At 39.6% G+C, this 24,896-nt stretch overlaps 1 protein-coding gene across 1 annotated transcript in view; it reads right to left on the minus strand.

The window, feature by feature from the left end:
- Positions 1 to 22,004, minus strand: part of LOC144313292 (ankyrin repeat domain-containing protein 26-like) — a 134,875-nt gene extending 112,871 nt beyond the window's left edge. The window contains 6 exon segments of the mRNA XM_077896430.1: positions 2,018 to 2,051; positions 5,069 to 5,139; positions 8,876 to 8,982; positions 15,932 to 16,105; positions 16,263 to 16,394; positions 21,879 to 22,004. Of these exon segments, the coding sequence (XP_077752556.1) occupies positions 2,018 to 2,051; positions 5,069 to 5,139; positions 8,876 to 8,982; positions 15,932 to 16,105; positions 16,263 to 16,394; positions 21,879 to 22,004 (644 nt within the window).
- Positions 22,005 to 24,896: the final 2,892 nt, after the last annotated feature.

A 24,896-nucleotide genomic window follows, 5' to 3' on the forward strand; every position in this document is an offset into this window, starting at 1 on the left:
TCTAACCCGCCTTCTGTAAGGTGGGGTAGAAGTCGATGATGTCCCATTCCTATTTGCTGTAAATACTCTTGCCAGTGGTTCAACTGATTTTAATGTTTCTCAACAGAAACTCTGAAGTAGGGCAGCCGGATAGCCCAGCGGTTTAGTGCCACCTTCAGCCCAGGGCATGATCCTGGAGACCCAGGTTTGAGTCCCAAGTCAGGCTCCCTGCATGGAGCCTGCTTCTCCCTCTGCTTGTATCTCTGCCTCTCTCTCTCTCTCTCTCTCTGTCTCATGAATAAATAAAATCTTTTTTTAAAGGAAAAGAAACCCTGAAGTATGCTAGTTCCTTCAATTAAACCAACAAAAAGAGGGATCCCTGGGTGGCGCAGCGCTTTAGTGTCTGCCTTTGGCCCAGGGTGCGATCCTGGAGACCGGGATCGAATCCCATGTTGGGCTCCCGGTGCATGGAGCCTGCTTCTCCCTCTGCCTGTGTCTCTGCCTCTCTCTCTCTCTCTCTCTCTCTCTCTCTGTGTGTGACTATCATAAATAAATAAAAATTAAAATAAATAAATAAATAAATAAATAAATAAATAAACCAACAAAAAGAAATGCTGCTCAGGACTCTCTTGAACGCTCTATTTTATTTTATTTTATTTTTTTTGAACGCTCTATTTTAATATGCTTTTATAAACAACAACCAATATCTTGTGTTCTTTCTTTGTGTAATTGACCTTTGTCTATCTTGTCATAAACTCCAATATTCTGTCATCATTTCTAAAACTCTTTTTCCTATTCAACCCAGTGTGGTTCTTCTTGAAACATGCCCTCTCCTGCTAATTCCCGTCTCATGTACACTAGACCCACTCCCTATCTTTATATTATTAAATCAAAGATGAGAGAAAAGGGAAAAAATCTAAATTTAAATCTCATTTCTGTCAGTTATCAAATTCAAGTAAGTCACTTTAATCCCTTTTCAGTTTCAAATTCTCCACTTCAACAACCACTTGGTAAGGATGTTAAACATGGGTTACAGCATCAGAGAGTATTTTGATTAACACATCTCTAAGATTCTTTAAAACCCTGAAATTCTATCTGCTTTTCATTTTGTCTTTAGAAAAATGGAGAATCCTTAGCTGCAGAAATGATAAAAAGTAATGGAATAGAAGAAACAGCAAGAAAATTGGAGAAGAAAGTTTAAAAAAATCAAGAAAAGAGTATAGAAAGGACATGGAGAAAAGCAAAAAAGTCTACAAAAAAAGAAAAAGCTTCACAGAACTTATCAAGGGTGCCAGCCTAAAGGGAAAATTAGACTGAGAAGTCAGTAAATAGACAACTGTTTAGAAATACCCTCTAAATAGATGATAAATTTAATTAACGTTACATGGTCTATACCTAGATTACATATCCTTCACTTTCAGAAAAATCATTCATCTCAAGGAGAGCAGACGTCACTATATCTAAGAGCTTGCCTGATTAGGGCTTGCTTATGTAAAAGCTATGGTACTGTGGCCATAGGTAACTGAGATCCACTCCAAAATCTTTGACAGTAAAAACAAGAAACTAGTTACCACTGCAATAATTACCTCTAGCTATCACTAGTTGTGTCAAATATATTAGGAAAATGCTTGGACTTGCCTGGTTCTTAAGAAAACTCCAAATCAGAGTTAACATGTAATGAAATTTGACAATCTGGGATGATCTAAGATCTGTATCTTAATTCCAGTGCTGCTGAGGGGCAAAACATGTATGTGGGAGCCACGCAGGCTAACATTCAAATCATGGGTCTGCTACTCATTAACTATGGAATCCTGGGTCAGTTTATCCATCTCCCTGAACTACAGCTGACTAGTTAATAAAAAGTAGGCTATAACAGCACAGCTCCTTGGTGAAACTATTGCAATGACTAATAAGTAATAAGTAAGACGTATTAAGCACATAATACAGTGTCTAGCCCAGAAGACAACACTCAACAAATCCTTTCCTCTCCACTTCCTTGGTTAACACATCATTTTAAAAAAATCCATAAAAGTCCTACCTGCTTAAAGAGACTTCTTCAGACTTCTTAGCCACTAGTAAAGAAAGCAGGAAAATACATTTTAAGTCAACAATAGAAAAATACAGAATATTAAAACTGTAAGACAGATGATGACTTGTTCAAAAGTATTCCTTTGGGACCACACCTGGAAACCACACTACAGTGGATATTAATTGTACTATTGGTAGGCAGTTAATGCATTAAGAAATCTCATTTTCTCCTCTATATTTACCAATGCAAGAAAGAATTCTAGTTATCAGGATGTGGTACATACAAGTGGATGTTTCTAATGACCATTATTGTAACCAAACCAAACCCTATGAGACGGACAGGAAATGGTATCATTAGCAGAATCATTATCATAAAGTGACAATGGCAAACTTAAATAGCATGATTTTCCTGGACTTCCACTACTAGGAGCAGTTAAAACAGACTATACATATTTAGCTGGAACACAACAGAACCTCTCCAGCTCCTCAGTAGAGACTGCTAAGTTCAGGATGAAATGCCTCATCACAAAGTTCGGCTCGGCTCCGGTCACAATCTTGGGGTCCTGGGTGGAGACCCTCAGGGAGTCTGCTTTTCTCTCTCCCTCTGTCCTTCCACCTCGCTTGTACTATCTTTCAAATAAATAAATAAACTCTTCTCAAAACCTTTTCTAGAGAAAGACATAAGGCCTAGAAAAAGAACATTTTATTTTTTTTATTTTTTTAAAATATTTTTTTCTTTATTTATTTATGATAGTCACACACACAGAGAGAGAGAGAGAGAGAGAGAGAGAGGCAGAGGGAGAAGCAGGCTCCATGCACCGGGAGCCCGACGTGGGATTCGATCCCGGGTCTCCAGGATCGCGCCCTGGGCCAAAGGCAGGCGCCAAACCGCTGCGCCACCCAGGGATCCCAAGAACAACATTTTAAATGGATTGAATTGAGCCTCCTGACTTGTTCAGTAGAGAGGGCTGAAAATTTCAAAATGGACTGATACTTGGCTAAGGAAATAAAAGCTTCCTTTGTCTTCCAGTATCTTTAACTTGGTATTCTTCAATCTATCCTCCACACGAGACGCCTGCAAACTATGGCCACAGGCCAAATCCAACCTGCCATCTGGTTCTGTAAATAAAGTTGTAATGGAGCACAGTCACATCTATTTCAATACATATTGCTATGGCTACTTTCACACGACAATGGCAGAGTGTGAGACCCCAGGGCCTAAAATATTCACTATCTGGCCCTTTTAAGAAAAGCCTGGTGATCCCCATTTTATGCCATAACCAAAGGGCCCTAATTCAAATCTAATCTGATTACTCTTCTATTTCAAATTCTCCTATCAATCCCTGCTGGCTCCCTCCCCAACAGCCATTCCATATTCTTCATTCTTGCTGGAGAACCACAGCTTTATTTGGATATTTAGTGTCCCAATACACAAAGAATGTGGTCTCGCCCCAGCTGCAAAAGGAGAAAGGATTATTCTAAGCTAATCACAGTACCTGACTTACCAGTGACTGGTTTAGGAACAAGCAAGTCATGTTACCTAGCCTATAAAATGTTAGGGGAAGTTTACTGCAAGCTGCTGAGTTTTCTTCCTATATAAAAGAAACACAAAGACAAACACAGTTCTTCTGGTCATGGATATTGTCATGTGAAAATATGCCTGAAGCTGTTGCTAATTAGCCAAGCAGGAAAAGAGACAGGGACTCCTGGGTGACTCAGCGGTTGAGTGTCTGCCTTTGGCTGAGGCTCTGATCCCCGACTTCCCCGATCAAGTCCCATGTTGGGCTCCCTGCCTGGAGCCTGCTTCTCCCTCTGCCTATATCTCTGCCTCTCTCTCTCTCTGTCTCTCATGAATAAATAAATTAAAATCTTAAAAAAAAAACACAACACAAAGACAGCTCTATTCTATTATGAGCACCTTGAAAGACCAAAACTCTATTCCATCTTTGCTTCCTATAACTTGCAAAACCAAAGCCAACCTAAAGAATTTCTGTGATAGAGATCCACTAAGTTAAAGGTTTCTTCCTACATTTCAGACCATGCAACACACTAGGTGCCACCTCTGGGGAGCAACGGTAACATCTTTGTGACTGCGAACATTTTTGTGCTTTTATTATAATTTGTTGAGCCCAAGTTGCCCTTTTTGAATATTTATTATGATCATCTTTTGACTAATAACAGAGTATCTTATTTCCAAAGAACTACAGTATTATGCAACAAACAGGAGAGAACATTGTTCTAATGAAGTCAACATATCACATTCTGACTTAAGAGAAGTGAATAGTGAGATTGTGTTGATGCAACAGCATCTAAAATAACCTGTGCTCCTCAACAGGCTTCCGTAGGATAGGTCATCACCTAAAAAATCAAGCAATCTCATTGGTCTTTCTGCACACTAGCTAAGTTTTGCAGTTCTTATTGTTTGCCATTTGTGTAAAGGACCAGCAAGGTATTGCAGAGTTCCAGTTTTAAGGATAATGAGACAAATCACGCTATAATAATATTTACTAAATGAAATCCACTTGTAAAAGTCAAAATACCATTTGTATAACCAGTAATTTTTATAACATGTTTATAGAGGAAACATAAAACATACTAACTTGAAAATCTTTTTTCCTTATTTACACAAAGCTATCGCATAGGATTTTAAGTCTCATAACTAATGAGGGCACCTGGATGGCTCACTGGTTGAGGTTGTGATCCCAGGTTCTGGGATTGAGTCCTACATCAGGCATCCGTATGGAGCCTGCTTCTCCCTCTGCCTCTCTCTTTGCCTCTCTCTCTGTGTCTCTGAGGAATAAAGAAATAAATTCTAAAAAATACTAAGATAACGAATTTATTTTCAGACAATACTGCCTCATATTTTAAATTACCAAAAAGAACTTCTCAAATTCTGAATCCGAGACTATTAAGAAAGAAATTAAGAAACCAAACACCCATGCAATTTACACATCCGATTTGTTTCGTTTTGTTTTCATTGCTTTTTCATTATCAAAACTGCCTTACTCTGACTTCATCTATGTTAGGACCACCATAAGTAATTCACTCTAAAAAATCGTACCTAGATCATGATTCTGTGAAGAATTTTCAGGTTTCATTTCTTCTTCATGTTCAGAAATTAGTTGGTCACTGCTACGTATAAGAAAGAGTGATAAACAATGAGACTTTTTTAATACTGATATGAAAAATATTTACCAGATATATCAAATTCTTAAGATTTTTCAAAGAATATCAGGGTTAACATCAAAACTTAAATTACCCGAATAGGTACTTCAAATTTGTTAGTTCTAAAAACTTTTATCAAGTATGTAATTATAATTAAAGGAGAAACAAAAGTAAGGTGAACCAGTCATGAGTTGAAGGCATTTTGCTCAGTAAACTAAGAGTTAGCCTGCCATAATGGAAAGTGTCTCAAATCCCAAAGTCCCAGCTCTAAAACCAGCAACTTTTTGTTCTTAGACCAGCCACTTCTCTTCCACTCAAAGTCTTTCTCTATAAAACAGGAATCTTACCATCTTATATTACAAGGCTGTTAGGAGGATTTAATGAGGTATTATACCCAAAACGTGGTCTCTCAGGCAAGGTGATGCCCACAACTCTGGGAAGGGCAATATGAGACCTTCCATGACCTAATAAAAAAGGTATTCCACAGGAGTTAAAGCAAGCTTGGGGGGCAGCCCGGGTGGCTCAGTGGTTTAGCATGGCCTTCAGCCCAGGGCATGATCCTGGAGACCCAGGATCGAGTCCCATGTCGGGCTCCCTGCATGGAGCCTGCTTCTCCCTCTGCCTGTGTCTCTGCCTCTCTCTCTCTCCTCTCTGTGTATTCTCATGAATAAATAAAAATAAAATCTTAAAAAAATTAAAAAAATAAAGCAGGCTTCGGGTACAGATGTAGGAACAAAGGGGAAGGAAAGTCCAGTCTCTGCTTGTAGTATTATTTGAACTCCTTTAATAGTTTAGAATGGTCCTAACTAAAGTCTGCTAGCAGAAAAGACAACCAAAATCCTCGAAGGTTAATTCATCATGAAGGTCTGGGCTAATATATGGTTTCCACGTAAGGTTTTTGAGTGTGAAGGGAAGGGTGTATTGGGCTAAAGCCAGAAGGCCCAGCTGCCAGAACAGCATGCCGGTGGCTTTGGAATAGCAGCTGAGCATATAAGCGTATGTAATAAACAAAAAAGGGTTGTAAGTTTGAATTCTAAGTGTGGATCACCATGAGGACTGACGAATGAGGATCAGCAAGGGCATCCTATGAGCAAAAGTCAATCATGACTGGACTGCAGAACCAGTTTCAACAGCAATGTTGCAGGAACAGAATCAAAGGAAACCACAGAATGATGAGCATGTCCTTTTTTCCATCCAAAAGGCTTATGAAAGAGGACTGTCTCTCTGGTCTTAGGGAAACCCTTAGGTTCTCGGGAAATTCAAGGGGGAAAGTATAGGCGATAACCCACAAGGAAAAGTATACAGTTTTCTATGAAACTGAACATCTTAGGACACAATAGTTAGTCAAAACAGACGTTGAGGTGGGTAGTTCAGTCAGTTAACCATCTGCCTTTGGTTCAGGTATGGCCTCAAGGATCCAGCCCTGTGTTGGGCTCCCAGCTCAGCAGAGTGTCGGCTTCTCCCTCTCCCTCCACCCCTCCGCCTCACTTGTGCTTGCTCTCATTAATAAATAAATAAGTAAGTAAGTAAATAAATAAATAAATAAATAAAATCTTTTTAAAAAGCACCCAGGTATAACATTATGTGAACCCCATGCAGAAGGGTTATAGTTGGAATGAAACAGATACAGTGAGGATCCCTAAGGATAAAGGTCTCAAGAGTCCTGACATAAAGAACCCTGCACCCATTGCTACTTCTAACTAGTCTAGCCTTTTGCTTGGTTTCTGGGTGATGATAGGCTCTAACTCACTGCCATCCCAAAGTGCTGAATCAAATTATACCTTCTCAGCTGTTACATAGGAAGTAACACTATTTTACTATATTTTAAACCTCAGTTGAGAAATATCTAGCATGTTTTAAGTTATTTTCATTTTTGAAAAAAGATTTTACTTATTTATTCATGAGAGACACACACATACACACACAGAGAGAGAGAGAGAGAGAGAGGAGGCAGAGACATCAGCAGAGGGAGAACCAGACTCCTCACAGGGAGCCAGACGTGGGACTCGATCCCCAGGCCCCGGGATCATGCCCTGTGCCCACGGCAGACACTCAACCGCTGAGCCGCCCAGGTATCCTAGTAATAACTAGCATTTTAATGTAAACTTACATATTAATACTATTAATAATAGCATATTCTTCTGCAGTCCATCCATATACATCTTAGGAAAACCTTCCTAAAGAGAAGACTGACTATATTTCATGGTTCATCTTTTACAGCATATTTTACAGCAAGCATAAGGGCTATTCTAAAATAACAGAGAGATAACTTCATCCTTAAGAACTCAGAGTATTTAAGCACCTAATCTGATATACTTCATCAGGGTAATATCTCACATGTTGCTACAGAATTGGACACTAACATGTCCAAGTGTTCATTTTTGTAAATTAACCCCACGGCTAAAATGAAGGGACAAAAAAGAAGTCTCTGGTTCCACTTGGGTATCATAGTAGAAGTTGCTAATTTAAAACCCTCTGATGAACAAGAAACTATGCTGAGGTCACTGATCTGAATAGGTGAAGGGTTTTTTAAAAAAAATTCCCCATTTTGTGACATCTGGGTGGCTCAGCGGTTGAGTGTCTGCCTTTGGCTCAGGGCGTGATCCTGGAGTTCCGGATCCTGCTTCTCCCTCTGCCAGTGTCTCTGCCTCTCTTTGTGTGTCTCTCATGAATAAATAAATAAAATCATTTTAAAAATCCCCATTTCTTCCTTAAACTGGTACAGTGTACCTCCAAACCACCTGGAGGCCAGGTCGGTATAAAAGCTATCTGTAGGCTTAAAACAGTAATATTCACACTAATGATAAGAAAACAGTCATAGTTGCAGTTAGTGATGTTAAGTTAAACATGTGGTAGGCACTAAATCACATGATTATATATATATAATTATTTACACACAACCACCCTTGAAGGATATATTATTATCCTCCTTTTCATATCAGGATATGTATCTGGTGATGGTAAGTAATGTTTCCAAGGTCACATACCCAGCAAGGAGGCAAGCTAACAATTAAACCTAGTCTTCTGTGAATCTAAAGTCCATCTCTTTTCTCTTTATCACTCACCTATGATTTATCCTCATTAAAGGAAGAGTCTATTCACCTAAGGTTCTCTTTCATCCTTCAATCCATTCCAATTAAAAATGAAAATGATAAAACATACTGGACATGAAAAAGTATAAAAACTGATGAACCCAGAGTATCTGCTAATGGTAATCACTTCGGGATCATCTAACAACATCAGTATTCTTCAACAAAAAGTAATAAAGCAAAGTGTCATCCAAAAAAACAAAACAACTCCTACTTATGCTTATTGTATATCTTTTAAAGTATGAAATAGAATCTTAAAAAATATTAATAAAAGAGTTCAGATATCCAGAATTGTGTCATAAAGTAAACTACAAGTTGGGAGTCCCCATTATAAAACTAATAATATTAATATGAAACCCTTTTAATATAAAATCCGATGGCAAAAAAACTATTGCAAATGACATCAATCAATATTACAAAGAAATATGAATTCTGCTATACACTGTTCATGTTGGCCTGTCAGAAAAATTGCTTTCTACCTAAGAGATGACATCCTGACATTTTTCACTATATGACTATAACTTAATCATCTTAAGATAAAATTTATGACATGAGAAATTGTTACCACTCAAGACAAAATAGTAAGGTTTAAAAAACAAAAAAAAATACTCTACCTTTTAACCGTATCCCCTGAAAGTAGACGTGCTCCTTTTCCTACTAAAAATTTCACCATTTGCTCTTTGTTTTCATTTAGAGCAACTAAAACTGGTGTGAGGCCATCCTGTAAAAGTGAAAAAACAACTTATAATTTATAAAATTACATATTTGCATGCTAAATTTTAAAATTTCTATACATTCTGCTAAACTTAAAACATATACTGTAGAAAGTAAAATAAAATTAGCCCCTTCCTTCTCACCACTCTGTGTTTTCACCACCTGCTCCTTCTTTTTAAAAGACTGCTTTCTCAGGGAGCCTGGGTGGCTCAGTTGGTCAAGCATCTGCCTTCAGCTCATCAGCTCAGGTCATGATCCCAGGGTCTCAGGATGGAGCCCTACCTTGGGCTCCCTCTGCAGCAAGGAGTCAGCTTCTCCCTCTCCCTCTGCCCCTCCCCTCCACTCGTGCTCTCTCTCCTGCTTGCTTGCTCTCTCTCTCAAAAACATAAAATCCTTTTAAAAAGTAAAATTAAAAAAAAATAGACCTCCACTACCTCTTCATAGATTACCTGAAGTCATTCTACAAACTCGCTTCAAACATTGCCTGGCTCCAAGAATCTTTGCTTCTCTCACATAATATACCATGGTACACTCTATTCCACACCATCTAAACCAAGAGCTTCTCGAAGGCAGGGGTGATTTTTTTAATCTCTGTATCTCCACTCTCTAAAACATAGTAGTGAATATTTAAAATATTGTTATTGATTTTAATGGATATCTCTGGAATAGTGTTTTTTCAATTATATTCCAAAGAATACATAATTTGCAAGAAGGAAGACACTGTGCCCCAAAAGAAAGATTCAATGATCATCTATGTTTGTGAAATACTCAAAACTGCACTATACATGTAGCACAAATGAACTCCATTTACATTTGCTTATCCCCATTTGACAATTCCTTTTTTTTTTTTTTGTAGCAAACATTAATACTTGAGAAATAAGAGTTCTCAGGGATATAGCTTTAAGAACTTTCCAATAAAGGTGAGGGTTTTCTCCAGGTTGTACAAACTTGCTTGATTCTCTTCTATCAATGGTATGGGATCCCAGATGTCAACACAAAACACTGAGTCACTAAGGAGTCACTAAGGAGATGGACTCTGAATGAAAAGAGCTAGGTTTCAGGGTAGCTGGGTTGCGTAGCCAGTTGAGTGACCCTTGGTTTTGTCTCAGGGTGGTGGGATCCAGCCCCACCTTGGATTCTGGGCTCCCCTGGCACTCAGCACCAAGTCTGTTTAAGATACTCTCTCCCTCTTCCCCTCACCCAACCCCCCAAGCCTGTGCATGTACAAGCTGTCTCTCTAAAATACGTAAATAAAACTTAGTAGAAATCAAAAATAGAAAAAGAATAAATAAATAAATAAAAGAAATAAGCTTCAACTGAACATTGAATGCTTAATACTAAGTAGTTCGTGGTTGGGAAACCTGAGTGGCTTAGAGGTTGAGCTCCTGCCCTCAGCCCAGGGTGTGTTCCTGGAGTCCCAGGTTCAAGTCCCACATCTGGCTCCCGGCATGGAGCTTGCTTCTCTCTCTGCCTGTGTCTCTGCCTCTCTCTCAGTGTCTTTCATGAATAAATCAATAAAATATTTTTAAAAAAAATAAATAGTCCTTGGTCAAGGAGGGCACAAATGATGAGATGAGCGCTGGGTGTTATACTTTATTGTGGCAAACTGAATTAAAATAAAATCATAAATAAATAAATAAATAAATAAATATCCTTGGACTTACTCCTATTATACAATGATAAAGCTTTATCTTAACTGTTAGAAAGCTCAGTATGAGATTTTTCTCATTTTTACCTTTTTGATTAAATTCAATTAAATAACATATAGTGTATTATTAGTTCCAGAGGTAAAAGGTTGTGATTCAGCAGTCTTATGTAACACCCAGTGCTCATTCCATCATGTGCCCTCTGTAATGTCCATCACCCAGTTACCCCAAACACCCATACCAACCACTCCAAGGACACTCAGGTTGGTTCTTATGATTAAGAGTCTCTTATGGTGTGTCTCCCTCACTCTGTCTTGTTTTACTTTTTCTTCTCTTCCCCTCTGATACTCTGTTTTGTTTCTAACATCTACATAATGAATATGACCATATGATAACTGTCTTCCTCTGACTGACATAGGATATTATGCTACGTGAAATAAGTATGAGATTTGGTCTCAATGATATTAATTCTGGGACCCGTAAGGCATATCCACTTCTAAAAATCCTCTTAGTATTCCAGTTTCTACTGTGATTACTATTTATAATTATTTTGTATTTTAGGTAAAGTGTAAATCAGAAATAAAAATATAACAGCTTATCAATAAAAATAGGAATACTGGAGGAGCACTGTGTTTTTATAGATTGGTAAAATGAATTTAAATGAAAAATCTTAATAACAAAAAAATTCTAATACTGGCTTACATAGATTATTTTTAGCACAATCAATAATACTAAATAATTTAATATTCTCTGCAATATGCATAATATATCCAAATAAAATGGATTAACCTCATAGGACTGCAGATATTCCAAAAGGAACACGAATACAGTACATTTAAAGAAAAAATGGTTTTCAAAAAAAAAAACAACTTTTAAATTTTAACTTGGAAAATTCATCCTGAGGTACCGGGTGACTCAGTGGTTTAGCATGGTGACCCGGGATCCTGGGATCGAGCCCACATCAGGGTCCCCATAGAGAACCTGCTTCCCCCTGTGCCTAGCTATCTGCCTCTCTCTGTGTGTCTCTCATCAATTACTGAATAAAGTAATGAAAAAAATAAGGAGACAAAGAAACAGAAAATTCAACCCCAATCCTAAGAAATTAACATAAAATACAAAATATATATTAAAATTAATATGGAGTGTCTTGAAAATCTTGAAATCTTTGTCAACATATACCATAAAACAGTAATTGTAAACTCAGTGCTTATGGAGGCAAAGCAGGTGACACGAGTCAGTGAAGAACCTAGGCGGGGACACGAGCAAACTGGAGACACACGCCTCCTATAAAGGGACAGCCTCTGCACAGCATACCAAACAGCAGCATGGGCTCAAGGTACCAGAAGTGATCTGTAAGAAACGCTCAAAATCCAGAGTTCTACATGGTGCCATAATTTTAAATATTACCTCAACTGACAGTGGAAACTAAATACATCCGGGGGCCACATTTAGTCTATAGCCTACTTGTGTTTTTCTATTTGCTGTGACTGTTTCCAATGGCCGTGCGTAAAACAAATACTTGGACATCAAACCTTTCCTAAAGCATCAGGATCATGTTTTACCAACAAATTAGGCCCCACCTTCTAAGGAAAATTGCTGTGAAGACTCATTAACACCTACTGTCAGAATTTTCTAATGCTTGTTTCAACTACAATCTATTTGTATTTACTTCCCTCACATTGCTAACCGAACAGACAGGAGTTCAGAGGAATGCTGAAGCAAAGTTATTAAAACAATTACCATCTGTATTGTCACTAACTACATGCTGAATGTTTAACACCGTAGTGATTATGCACGATGCCAGGGCCCTATGAATTTGAAAGACATCCTAAGATAGTCTATCCCACAGCTTCAACTAAAAAAGAAGGTTCACGGATTTCTACTGCTGCAATTGGGAAAACCCTGCTTGTAATAATCAGAATGGTAGCAAAACACGTAAAATCTTTAAAGGGTCAGACTCTACTTATTAAAAGACTACTCATAAAGACTTCCCATCTGGGTGCCGGTGAATGACTGACAGCTGGAAGAAAAGGTAATTATTTTTCAAGCCAACAGAGATGACCAATAATTTTCATCTGTAATTCTCAAAGAGATACAACAGATGAAAGGCTAATGTTGGAGAGAATGGAAGGAAGTAGCCAGTATCCAACTTCAGTTAAATCTCTTCCAGAGATTTAATATTTTTACATCTCTAAATTTGTATATGTATACCTACCCATTCAGTAGTTCTTAGCCAAGAGTTGTATCAGAATCTCAAAACCCTATTTCCAAATTTCTGCGTACACACGTTATTGGATTCACTCCGTCGAAATCTTCACGGGACAGTTTAGGCTTGTAAATTCTTTTAAAGTTCCCTAGTTGACTGTGATTCACCAGCACAAGTCTAGCTGAGAACTAGTACAGTACACAACCATGCCAGTCTCCTCTTTCACCTATGTGGCCAATTCTCCCTATCACTTGAGGATTCAGCCAAAAACAGAAATGAGTCACTTATCAAACCTGCATTCAATTTCCATGGCTGGAGGTAGAACAAGGACTAGTAAACTCAAAATGCAACTTGATTCCATTATTTACACACTCCTTACGTCCTTCTCATCAAGACATTCTAGATTTGCAAGAAGAGTTTAGACTCGTATCTAAGTGGCTATAGCTGCAAAATACTATACTGTGTTCTTTCCTCTTCTTGTCCACTTTTTGTTTTTTTTTTAAGATTTTTATTGATTTATTCATGAGAGATGAGAGATGAGAGAGAGAGAGAGAGAGAGAGAGAGAGAGACAGGCAGAGACATAGGCAGAGGGAGAAGCAGGCTCCTCCATTCAAGGAGTGCCATGTGGGACTCGATTCGGGAGACCACGGGATCATGCCCTGAGCCGAAAGCATATGCTCAATCACTGAGCCACACAGGCGTCCCTTTTCATGCCCATTCAACCACCAGTTTACTGCCAATCTGATGTCCTTAGAGTCCTCCTAGAATTGATCTCTATATAAATTTACAACACACTCACTGGTTCGTAAGTAAGAATTACTATCCCTGAAAATTGAAGACTCCTTACCTAAACATAAACACTGAAGAAAAACAAACACAATCCAAAAACCTCGTCTTGATATTTCCCCTCACTTGCCAAATGTCTAAATCGCTCTGCATGTTCCTGACTGCTTTCTCCTTTGCCCCTCTTTTGTCCCTCTTAAGTCAAGGCTGATAAAAGACAAACTCCGACCATGTTAATAAATCACTTTTTGATCAAATAGGAACTTCTCAACAGCAGCAAGATTTGATATTGAAAAATACACTTGTCTTGTGTTTTAAGACAAAGCCTATTTCCAAGGCAAATTTTGCTTTCCTCTGTTGTTTGACACTAAATAAGAAAACAAACTGGGTGAGAAAACATTTTTGAAAATAAAGTTTCAGAACACATTCTGTGTTCTCAAAAATATTTGCCATAAATACATAAAAGAAACCTGTATTCTCTAATGCTTCTTTAGAGGTATCATTATTTAGGGGCAACTGAGTGGCTCAGTCCGTTGAGCATCTGACTCTTGGTCTTAACTCAGGTGATGATCAGAGTTATAAGATCCAGCGCTGCGCCAGGCTCAGCACAAAGTCTACTTCAGATTCTTACTCTCTTTCTTTTCCCTCTGCCCCCACAACATCCCCTGCTGGTACATGCTCGCTCACTTCCTCAAAAATAAATAAAATCTCACGGCTGAGTAATACTCCATTGCGGACATATACCACAGATTACTCAACAATTAGAAACAATAAATACCCACCATCTGCTTCAACATGGATGCAACTGGAGGGTATTATGCTGAGTGAAGTAAGGCAATCGGAGAAGGACAAACATTATATGGTCTCATTCACATGGGGAATAGAAAAGAATGAAAGGGAATAAAGGGGAAAGCAGAGAAAATGAGTGGGAAATATCAGTGAGGGGGACAGAACATGAGAGTCTCCTAACTCTGGGAACCAAACAAGGGATGGTGGAAAGGGAGGTGGGTGGGGGGTTGGGGTGACTGGGTGACGGGCACCAAGGGGGGGGCACTTGACGGGATGAGCACTGGGGCTGTGCTCTTTGTTGGCAAACTGAACTCCAACTAAAAAAATTTTGAAAAAGAAAAAACTAAAAGATAAAATAAGTACATAAACCCCAGAGTGAGGTGAAAAAATAAATAAATAAAAAAGCTTAATTAAAAAAAGGAAGGCAGGAAGGAAGAAGTATTATGGGAAGCCTGGGGGGCTCAGTGGGTCAAGCATCTCTCTCTGGTTATGGTCACGATCCCACTCCTGACATCAAGCCCCGTGCATCAGGCTACCTGGCTCAGTGGGAAGGCCTTTTCTTTCCCTACCTCTGCCTTTCCTCCCTACTCTTGTTTGCTCTCTCTCATATAAATACAATCTTCAAAAATAAAAAGTGTTGTTATTTAAAGCAAAAGCTTAGACAGTTATTTCAAAATATTTTCATCCAGGAAATGCTTGAGCTTCCAAATATGAAAAATCGACCCTATCTATGGCACACAACAGTGTTTCTGCAAGGGCAGCGACTGAAGGTAATGCACGTCAAAGAAAGCACAGGGAGACTGGCAAGTGTGGTCATCACCAGCTCCCCATGCACACCTACCACCCCACTGAGGAACTACATAGGCTGAGCAGGAGCTACTCTCCGGAATGGGAGGCCTCACCGTGGTACATGGCTGGCAGAGTGGCTACCAGCACAAGCAGATACCACCTGTAGGATGTCATGACCTGATCCCCCTGCTCTCATCTTCTGAACATTAGGGCCTAGAGTGCCCAAGGCCTATTACAACCTGCTGCTTTTTCCTCCCATTTACATTCACCCAAGCTACTCCTCTGGGTTACGGTCTCCTACTCATCCCCAGAAGCATCCATTTCCTAAGACCCTGCACAGCTTTCGGCCTCCATCATCACCACACTCCCCTCTAGGCCTTCAATCCTTTGTGGGCCCTGAGGGCACCATCTACTCCCAGGCACAAAGGGGAAGATTTTCTTTCTGGGGTGGAAGGGTGGCTAGCAGACAGAATGTGGTCTTTCTATATGCATTACTTTTCTTTTTCACTCACTCTGCTTTGGTTTTGGAGTTGTTTCCATGATGACAGGACCTACTGTATAAAATTCAGTGTCGATGTCTTCATATATATATGTACCTATGTACATATATATGTACATATATATATAAACCTTTGCAGCTATATATAAATAAATAAAATAAACAAGTATATATATATATATAATATATATATATATATACATAATGTCAAGTACGTTGTAAAAAAAAAAAGTTGACTTGTACCGTGTTTTTGGCCTCTATATTTGCGTTTTGTAAAAGCAGCTTCTCTGCTATTGAGACAATCCCTTCATGGGCTGCATAATGGAGAGCTGTGTTGCCCTTGTTGTCTTTCACTTTAGGATCAGCACCGTGTTCCAGGAGAAGAGTTACACATGCCTCTTCTTGGCATTGTATAGCCTGTGAGCATTACAACAAGAAACAGAATGTAAATTCTGGGAATTGAAAGGAAACATGCCACAAGTTTCACCAATGAGTTATGTTTAAATGCAACAAATGTTCATTCCAAGGACTTCAATCCAATCCACCTCAGGCAGACATAGCTGTGACCACCCACCTTCACGAGAGCTGTCCTGTCTTCGCCATCACAGAGGTTAATCTGGCAGTGCCGACCTACCAGGAGCTTCACCATATCTTCACTGCCAATGGCACAGGCCAAGTGGAGAGCAGTTCTGTGAGTGTGAAAGGACTTGTCAAGAAATTACAGTGTACCTTTTCAAAAATTGCAAATCAATTCATAGAATTGTAAATGTTAAATACTACATTATTCTCATGACTCCAAAACAAAGAATTAGTTTACTTTAGAAGAAAGTACAATATTTTTTAGTGATTTTTCACCGCTCTGTTAAAAGAGCAGCCTATCTGATTAGGAAGAGCATGACCTCAAGAGGCAGCTCAACCTGGGTTTGATTCCCACTTTAACTCTGTCACTTCACAGTGACCACTTAGCCTTATCGCAATTTCCTTATCCACAAAATGGGCATAAAATGGGCATAAAAATAGTTATCTCAGGTCACCTGTCTGGCTCACTCTGAAGAGCATGTCACTCGATCTCGGGAGCCAGGGGTTCGAGACCCCTGTTGGTTATAGAGGTCACAAAACAATAGTAATAATAAATAAAATAAAAGGTACTTATCACACAGGACCTCTTGTCGTGATCCTTAAATGAGGATCCATGCAAAGTGTTTAGATATAGTTCCTACCACAAATATTATTAAAGCTATTACTACAACTTACAAAGACTCACTACAATTAGGTAAAATGATCCAATTATGCCTACTTTGCAGCTACGTTTAAGGATGAGCAAGAATACTCTATTTCAATGATTCCAAGATGCTCATTTTGTCACCTTTCAATATCTCTGACATCGGAATCCAATTTCTAATTCAAAATGTCTTAAAACTATAACTGGCATGATTTCTAAAAATTTCTTCTTGGTACATAAATAGTGGGGCATCATACAATCTACAGTGTGCCTTAAGAGAAAGAATGACATATACAACAGGTCTGTTGCACTTCCAGTCCTATGCTTGGAATTACATTGTTCAAGAACTAAAATAATTTTCAGTAGGTGAAAGCACATGATGGGTAAAAGAGACCACAGTAGCAAAAGAATATTTTTAAGTAATTCTTAGTTTGCTTTTCAAGGAAGTTTGAGCCAAAGGAAACTCGGATTTCAAAGAAACGGGCACAGCTCATTTTATCTTTTTTGGAGGGGGGTATGTGGGGAAGCTCATTTTATTAAGCATTTCAATTAATAGAAAAATGTTTAGAATCATAGAAATCAAGTATTTCCAAGTACCAATATTAGTATTTAGTATTATTGCAATGTCAAAAGGGCAGGTAAAGGTAATCTTTTACAATTTCTGATCTTCAGAAATGTTTTCCTTTGACAGGAAGTTCCAAGGAAAAGCTTCAGGTGAGATTAAGTCCTAATACTTCCATTTAAAATTTCTCACTTTAGGGGCACCCGGGTGGCTCAGTTGATTGAGTGTCCAACTTTTGGTTTTGGCTCAGGATGATCTCAAGGTCGTAAGACGGAGCCCCACATTAGGCTCCATGCTCAGGGTGGAGTTTGCTTGGGTTCCTCTCTCTCCCCCTGTCCCTCCCCTTTCCCATGACCCTCTCTCTCCCTTTAAAATAAATATGTCTTTTAACTTTTACAAAATAAAATAAAATCTCTCATCTTAGGAGTGCCTGGCTGGCTCAGTCAGTAGAGCATGTGTCCTAAAACGTCAAGCCCCACGTTGGGTGGAGAGATTACACTTAACAATGAAAGCTTTAAAACCGGGATCCCTGGGTGGCACAGCAGTTGGGCGCCTGCCTCTGGCCCAGGGCGCGATCCCGGAGACCCGGGATCGAGTCCCACATCGGGCTCCCGGTGCATGGAGCCTGCTTCTCCCTCTGCCTGTGTCTCTGCCTCTCTCTCTCTCTCTGTGACTATCATAAATAAATAAATAAATAAATAAAAAGAAAAGAAAGCTTTGAAACCTAAATACATAAAATTTCTCATCTCGTTCATACTGGGCAACATGAAATCTTTTTAAGATTGAAAAGATCCTGAGTAGACTATGTCTGCTACGTAACCCGTGTTCAGGTTCTGTTTGAGAAATAAATGGACTGAAGAATAAATACATTTGGAGAGTTCAATAGTTTTTAAAGATTTATCTATTTCTTTGAGAAAGAGAGAATACATGAGTGCGGTGAAGGGCAGAGGGAGAGGGAGACAATCTCAAGCAGCCTCCCCATTGAACATTGAGCCCGACGGGGGGCTCAACCCCACAATCCTAAGAGCATGACCAGAGCCAATATCAAGAGTCTGATGCTCAACAAACAGCCACCAAGGCACCAGGAAAGTTCAATATTTTTAAAGAAAAGTTTTGTAAAGTAAACTAATACTTTTGAAATAGCAATAAAAATTTATATTTGCTACTTTTTTTCAGAAGAGGGAAACAACAAAAGTTCTATAAGCTATCACGGTATCATTTGTATTTTTTATTTTCATGAGGATTTAACTAAAATAAAATTTTATTGTTATTTACTTATTGCTTGTTATAAAGCTGCACATAACAAAATCATATGTATATATTTAACGTATGCATAATAAAATCTACAATACAGATAAAAATATTCCCCTGAGTTCTGAAGAGGCTAAAGGTTGTCAGAAAATACCAATCCTCGCCCATCAATTTTTTTTTTTTTTAATAGAAAGAGGGGCACCTGGGTAACTCAGTCAGTTAGGCATCTGCCTTTGGCTCAAGTCATGAACCTCGGGGTCCTGGGATCGAGTCCTACATCATCAGACTCCCTGCTCCACGGGGTTTCTGCTTGTCCCCCTGCCCCTCCCTGCTGCTCATGTGCCTGATTTCTCCCTCTCAAATGAATCAATGAAACCTCTTAAAAGTAAATAAATAGAAATTCTTTTTGCCTACACAAGATTCATATTCTTGCTGTTCTCCTGGATTACTTCATTGATAATAAACCTTTGTTGGAATTTTTATATACCTTTTCCTGTAGAAATCAGACTTTTTTTTTAAGAAACAAGAAAAATTCACTTACAATCCAAATGTTTCAAGATAACTAATTTTATATTTTTCACATCTTTTTGGCCAACACAAAACCATTGTCTGCTTATGTGTTTGTATCATCAAACCATTTTTCCCCTCATTTAATGATCCACTAAAGTACAGCTTTGCATGTTAATGTGTATCAATTATCTTTGCCACATTCAGTGGTCACATAGTAGTCCAGCCTATGGATACACTGCCACTTATTTATAAAGGCCATTAAATGAGTTCTTAATATACCGCTATTGTAAATAGTGCCGAGAAAAGCATATAGTATATTGTTTATCTTTAATTATTTACTAAAGATATTTTAAATTAATAAAATTCATGGGTAAAAGGAATACATATTTTTCAATTGGGACTTAACCACCGAACTATCTGAAAAGTCAAAAACAACTTTAACCAGGAGTATGAGTACCATCATTCCTTATCTTCACAAAGCCTGCAGATGGAAAATGGGATTTTACTCCTTTTTTATTTTAGATTTTTTTTTTTTGACACAGAGAGAGCACCAGCAGAGGGGAGGGGCTGAAGGAGAAGCAGATTCCCCACTGAGCAGGGAGCCTCACCAGGGGCTGAATCCCAGGACCCAGAGATCATGACCCTGAGAGGAAGTCAGAAGCAGCCAACTGACTGGGCCACCCAGAGACCCCCTATTTCATTCCTTTAATACCTTCCCTGTAAAACATATTCTTTTGTATCTGATACACATATGTTGTAAATATTTTGCAAGGACATTCTCTTTTATTTTATTAATATTATTTTCTGATATACAGAGAGTTTTAATTTTTTATGTGGCTGAATCAACCTCCAGAACTCTTGTTTTTATTTTATTATTATTATTTTTTAAGATTTTCTTTATTTGTGAGAGACACAGGGGGAGAGAGGGAGGCAGAGCACAGGCAGAGGGAGAAGCAGGTTCCATGTAGGGAGCCCGACGTGGGACTCGATCCTAGGTCTCCAGAATCAGGCCCTGGGCTGAAGGCAGCGCTATACCGCTGAGCCACCTGGGCTGCCCGAACTCTTGCTTTTAAAGTCATTCTTAAGAATGGTCTTGGTCAACATAAAAAATGGGCATAGAAGCGTTCATGTTTTCTTCTCTTGTACTGTATTTTGCATATTTAACATTTTTAATCTGTATTCCATCTGGAACTTATTTTTATGAGATTAAATTCTAGCTAGTTTTCTCCAAATAGCAGATATGTCATCAACATTATGAATGATTCACCTTTTCCTACTAATATGAAATGTCACCAGCATCAAGTTACAAAGTCTTAACATATACTTAGGTGTTTGGCATTTTCTTATCTGTTCCATTCATTTATCTGTCTTTTCAGCTGTTAGTCAACGAAAAATTTGAAGAAATTTAAGGTACATTTTAATAACTGGAAGGTATTCTATAAAATTTTTTTTTCAAGTTTTCATTTTAGTTCCAGTTTGTTAACATACACCGTTGTATTAAGTTCAGGTGTACAGGGCAGCCCCAGTGGCGCAGCGGTTTAGCGCCGCCTGCAGCCCGGGGCGTGATCCTGGAGACCCTGGATCCAGTCCCATGTCAGGCTCTCTGTATGATGCCTGCTTCTCCCTCTCCCTCTGCCTGTGTCTCTGCCTCTCTCTCTCTGTCTCTATGAATAAATAAATAAAATCTTACAAAAAAAAAGAAGTTCAGGTGTACAATATAGTGAGTGATTGCAAAATTTTTCTTAATTTTATCACAATGAAAAGAACAGAGACCGCACGTATAATAAGCTCAGAATTTCTAAAACCATAACGTTTCTATTGCGTCATGGAATACTGATAAACACGGGAAGAGTACACATTTTCAGAAAAATGAGACTTCCTATTCACAGTCAGAACCATCTACCCATTTCCAAATCTCCTTGCAAGGTCCCTCAGTAAATAATATAGGTACAAACTGTACACAGATAGAAGTCAGATACTGCCCTGTATCCAAAGTAATTCTGGGAATTACTTCTCTCAGCATGCACTCTTTAATAACATTGGTATAGGATGTCCATTAAAAACAAACTACTACATATACGTAATTTCATTTCTTTTTTTAAGATTTTAGTTATTCTGAGACACAGACAGAGAGGCAGAGACATAGGCAGAGGGAGACACAGGCTCCGTGCCAGGAACCCGACTGGGGTTCCCAGGACCCAGGATCACAACCTGAAACAAAGGCAGATGCTCACCCACTCAGCCACCCAGGCGTCCCCTTAATTTCCTTTCTACTACTGTTGAAAATCCGTTAAATCACATCAAAACTGTCTGTAAAGCGCTCCCTACGGAGATACGAAGGGGTCCAAAGGCAGCTGAAGACGTTTTGTTGCTCAGTGGGCCGGAGTAGACCCCAGGTAAGGTTCCACGACCTAGGTACGTGCTGCGGGGCCACCAGAAGAAAGACGGCCAAGCGCCCTGGGTGGTCACCCAGGGCTCAGCTCTCCAGACTCAGGCCAGCAAGGTGAGTGCCTCTCCCCGACCTCCTTGCCTCCTCCCCGCCAGCTGCAAAGTCCCTATCACCTGTTCCTCTGGTCTCCCAGCAACAGAATCCCCTGCCACTTTTGCTTTGTGGATCTTTCTGAGACCTGTCTGGGATGTGGTACCCAGGGCCCAGGTTGGCGAGTTTGGTACCACTCAGATGCCGCGGGCTGGGCGGCCCTCCGCCGCCCGATCTTGAAGCCCAAGGGCAGCTCGCCCCTCTTACCCGTGAAGCTAAACATGGTCTTCATCGCAAAGCTTTCAGGCTTCAGACACAGGTTTTCGCCGCCTCTACAGCTCAACACTTAGTGCTGGAGATAAGCCAAGCCGGCCTCGCGGCAACGTCCCAGCAACTGAGCACCGGGGTCCAAAATCTCTCTCTGCAGAACAAATGTACCCCGGCAATGCAGCTAAACACAAATGCGCCTGCGCACCTCAGAAACTGGCGTCACTCGCCTGCTCACAAGGAGCCCATGGCCAAGAGTGCCCAAAGCGCATGTGCCAGGAGGCCCAAGCCTCTCAAATCTCCGCGGCCCCTTGAGCTGGGCTGGCTTCCCCTCAAACGTTGCCGGGATGGCTGAGCATTATGGGACATTTGCAAAAGACTCTGGGGTGTGGAAAAGCAGTCTTCCGGGCCCCTGAGTGGCTCAGTGGTTGAGCGTATGCTTTCAGCTCAAGTCCTGATCCTGGATTTTGGGATCAAGTCCCGCACAAGACTCCCCCGCAGGGACACTGCTTCTCCCTCTCCCTGAGTTTCTCATGAATAAATAAATGAAATCTCAAGGAAAAAAAAAAAAAAACGTAGTATTTACATACGACTAGGGCTAGAGTGCATGAAAGCACGTTCCCCCAGAATACTTCCCTAACGAATGCTCTCCCTCAGTTTATTCCTCTTCCACATCCCTCGGGACCCCTGTCAGTCTCCATGGAATGCAGCGGATGCAGCCAACAGAAAACTGTTCTCATGGTCAGACTTGGCAATGTGTATCATCAAGTGCAAGCTCACAAGGGGAGAACAATTCACATTCCCTAGATGAAATGAAAACCCGTTTCTGCATGCCTCCTAATCCTCCCATTTGGCCCAGCCTTACGTTTACATTTTCTTTATTTTTAGTTTTTGCTGCTATTCCCCAATTGAACCTTTAATCAATCCAAGATTTAGTTTGCAGTGTGGTGCAACATTTAAGTTTTGTTTTTTTGTTTTTTTTCTGAGAGAGAGAGAGAGGTACAGAGGGTGAGGGAGAGAGACGGAGGAACAGGAGCTAAAATCAACAAACACGAAAAATAAAAATAAACAGAGGCTTAACCAACTGAGCCACACAGGCTCCCGCGCCCCAACATTTAAGAACTCTTTAAAAAAATAGCTATTTGCTTCTAAATAACCCATCTTTTCTCACCTAGCTTAAAATGCCACTTTATCATAAATTCTGTTATGGTTTTCTTTTTCTGGGTTTTACACTGGATTCAATTGACCAGTTGCCTTGTATCAATCAGTACTCTAGTATTTTAACTGCTTTATACATATGCTTTAGTATCCAATGCAGGTCCATAGTTCCCCTTCTTAATCTTCTCCTTCAGTATTCTCTTGGCGATATTTACCTCTATGCTACTGGAGATATATTTTTAATCACTATGCCAAATTTAAAGAATTCATGGAGAGAATTTGTAATTAGGTTAAGAGAATTAATGTTAACAGAATCAATCTCCCTGAATCAGTGTATTTAGATGTATGTTATGTCTTTGTGCCTAAGTCTTATTTGACATCCCTCCTTAGCTTCCAGGAGGTTTTTTTTTTCCCTTATGTAAATCCTGCATACACTTCGTGATGTATTTATATCCTGGCTTTTTCTTTTTTCTAATGAAGTGATATATTTTCTGATTATAACTTCTAAGTGGTCACTCTTTTGATATCTGTATATTTATTTGGTAATGAGAATAAAGCACATTTTAAACTACATGCTTGTTAACAAAAGTTGGCAGTTTCTCGTAGATACTCAGGGAAGGCACGAATTGGATGGGAAAGATTTCACCAGAAAGATATACATCGAAGAATGGTATGATGTGGTTGAAAAAAAAATCAAGTAAAATACAAACAGGATAGGCTGTTCATATTTATGTGTATGTGATACACACACACACACACACACACACACAGAGAGGCTGTATACGAATGTCTACAGAAACTCCTTTGAATGTGGTGGTAATTGATCCATTAATTAATTACAACTGGACTACAGGCGATATTCTGGGTGAGGCAGATAGAAAAAAGCAGGAGCAAACCCATGACAACAGCTAATACAAAACTAGCTACCCCTAAACTCACCAGATTCCTATTACATTTGTTAATGATTTTAAGGATTAACCAAAGTAGGAGCTGCCCCTGACTGGCTTAGTTGATAGAATATGCAACTCTTGGTCTTGGGGTTGGGAGTTTAAGCCTCCTGTTGGGACTATAGCCTGCTTAGAAAAGGGAGGGGGTGGGGGCTTAGTCAGGCATCTGCCTTCAGCTCAGATCAGGATCTGAGGGTCCTGGGATCAAGCCCCGTATCAGGCTACCTGGTCTGTGGGGAAACTGCCTCTCCCTCTCCCTTTGTTGCTCCTTATCCTTGTTTTTTCTCTCTCTGTCAAATAGATCTCTCTCTCTCTCTCTCTCTGTCAAATAGATCAGTAAAATCTTAAAAAAAAAAAAAAAGAAAGAAAGAAATTGACCAACAAAACCTAACAGAAGCCACTGTTGGCACAAGATGCACCAGCAAAATTGGGAAGTTTGGTGTCTGTTTTTACAGCAAGACAAACGCATAGATAGAAGTGTAGGCACTTATTTCAGAGGCCATTTAATGCCATTTTGTGCATGTAGGTCGCATGATTTGACAAGAAGTAGTTTGGAATGAGCAACCTAGAAACTAAGGGGGTCTGCATCTTCAGAAACTGCTGCTGGAATGAGCTACAGAACTCTGGAGACCACTAGGGTCCCTTCTGAGAGGGTGGCTAGTTCCAGGGCAGATCATGTTCATTGGTGGAGGAGCAATGAACAAAAACAAAGGAACAACAACAAGAAACCATTTCTTGGCCCTATTCAGCTTAGCTAGACCAAATGGTATTGGTGCGTGTGAATGATTGCAACTATGAGCATCAAGCATTTG

The sequence above is a fragment of the Canis aureus genome, chromosome 5, assembly GCF_053574225.1.
Source record: "Canis aureus isolate CA01 chromosome 5, VMU_Caureus_v.1.0, whole genome shotgun sequence".
Classification (NCBI taxonomy): Eukaryota; Metazoa; Chordata; class Mammalia; order Carnivora; family Canidae; genus Canis; species Canis aureus.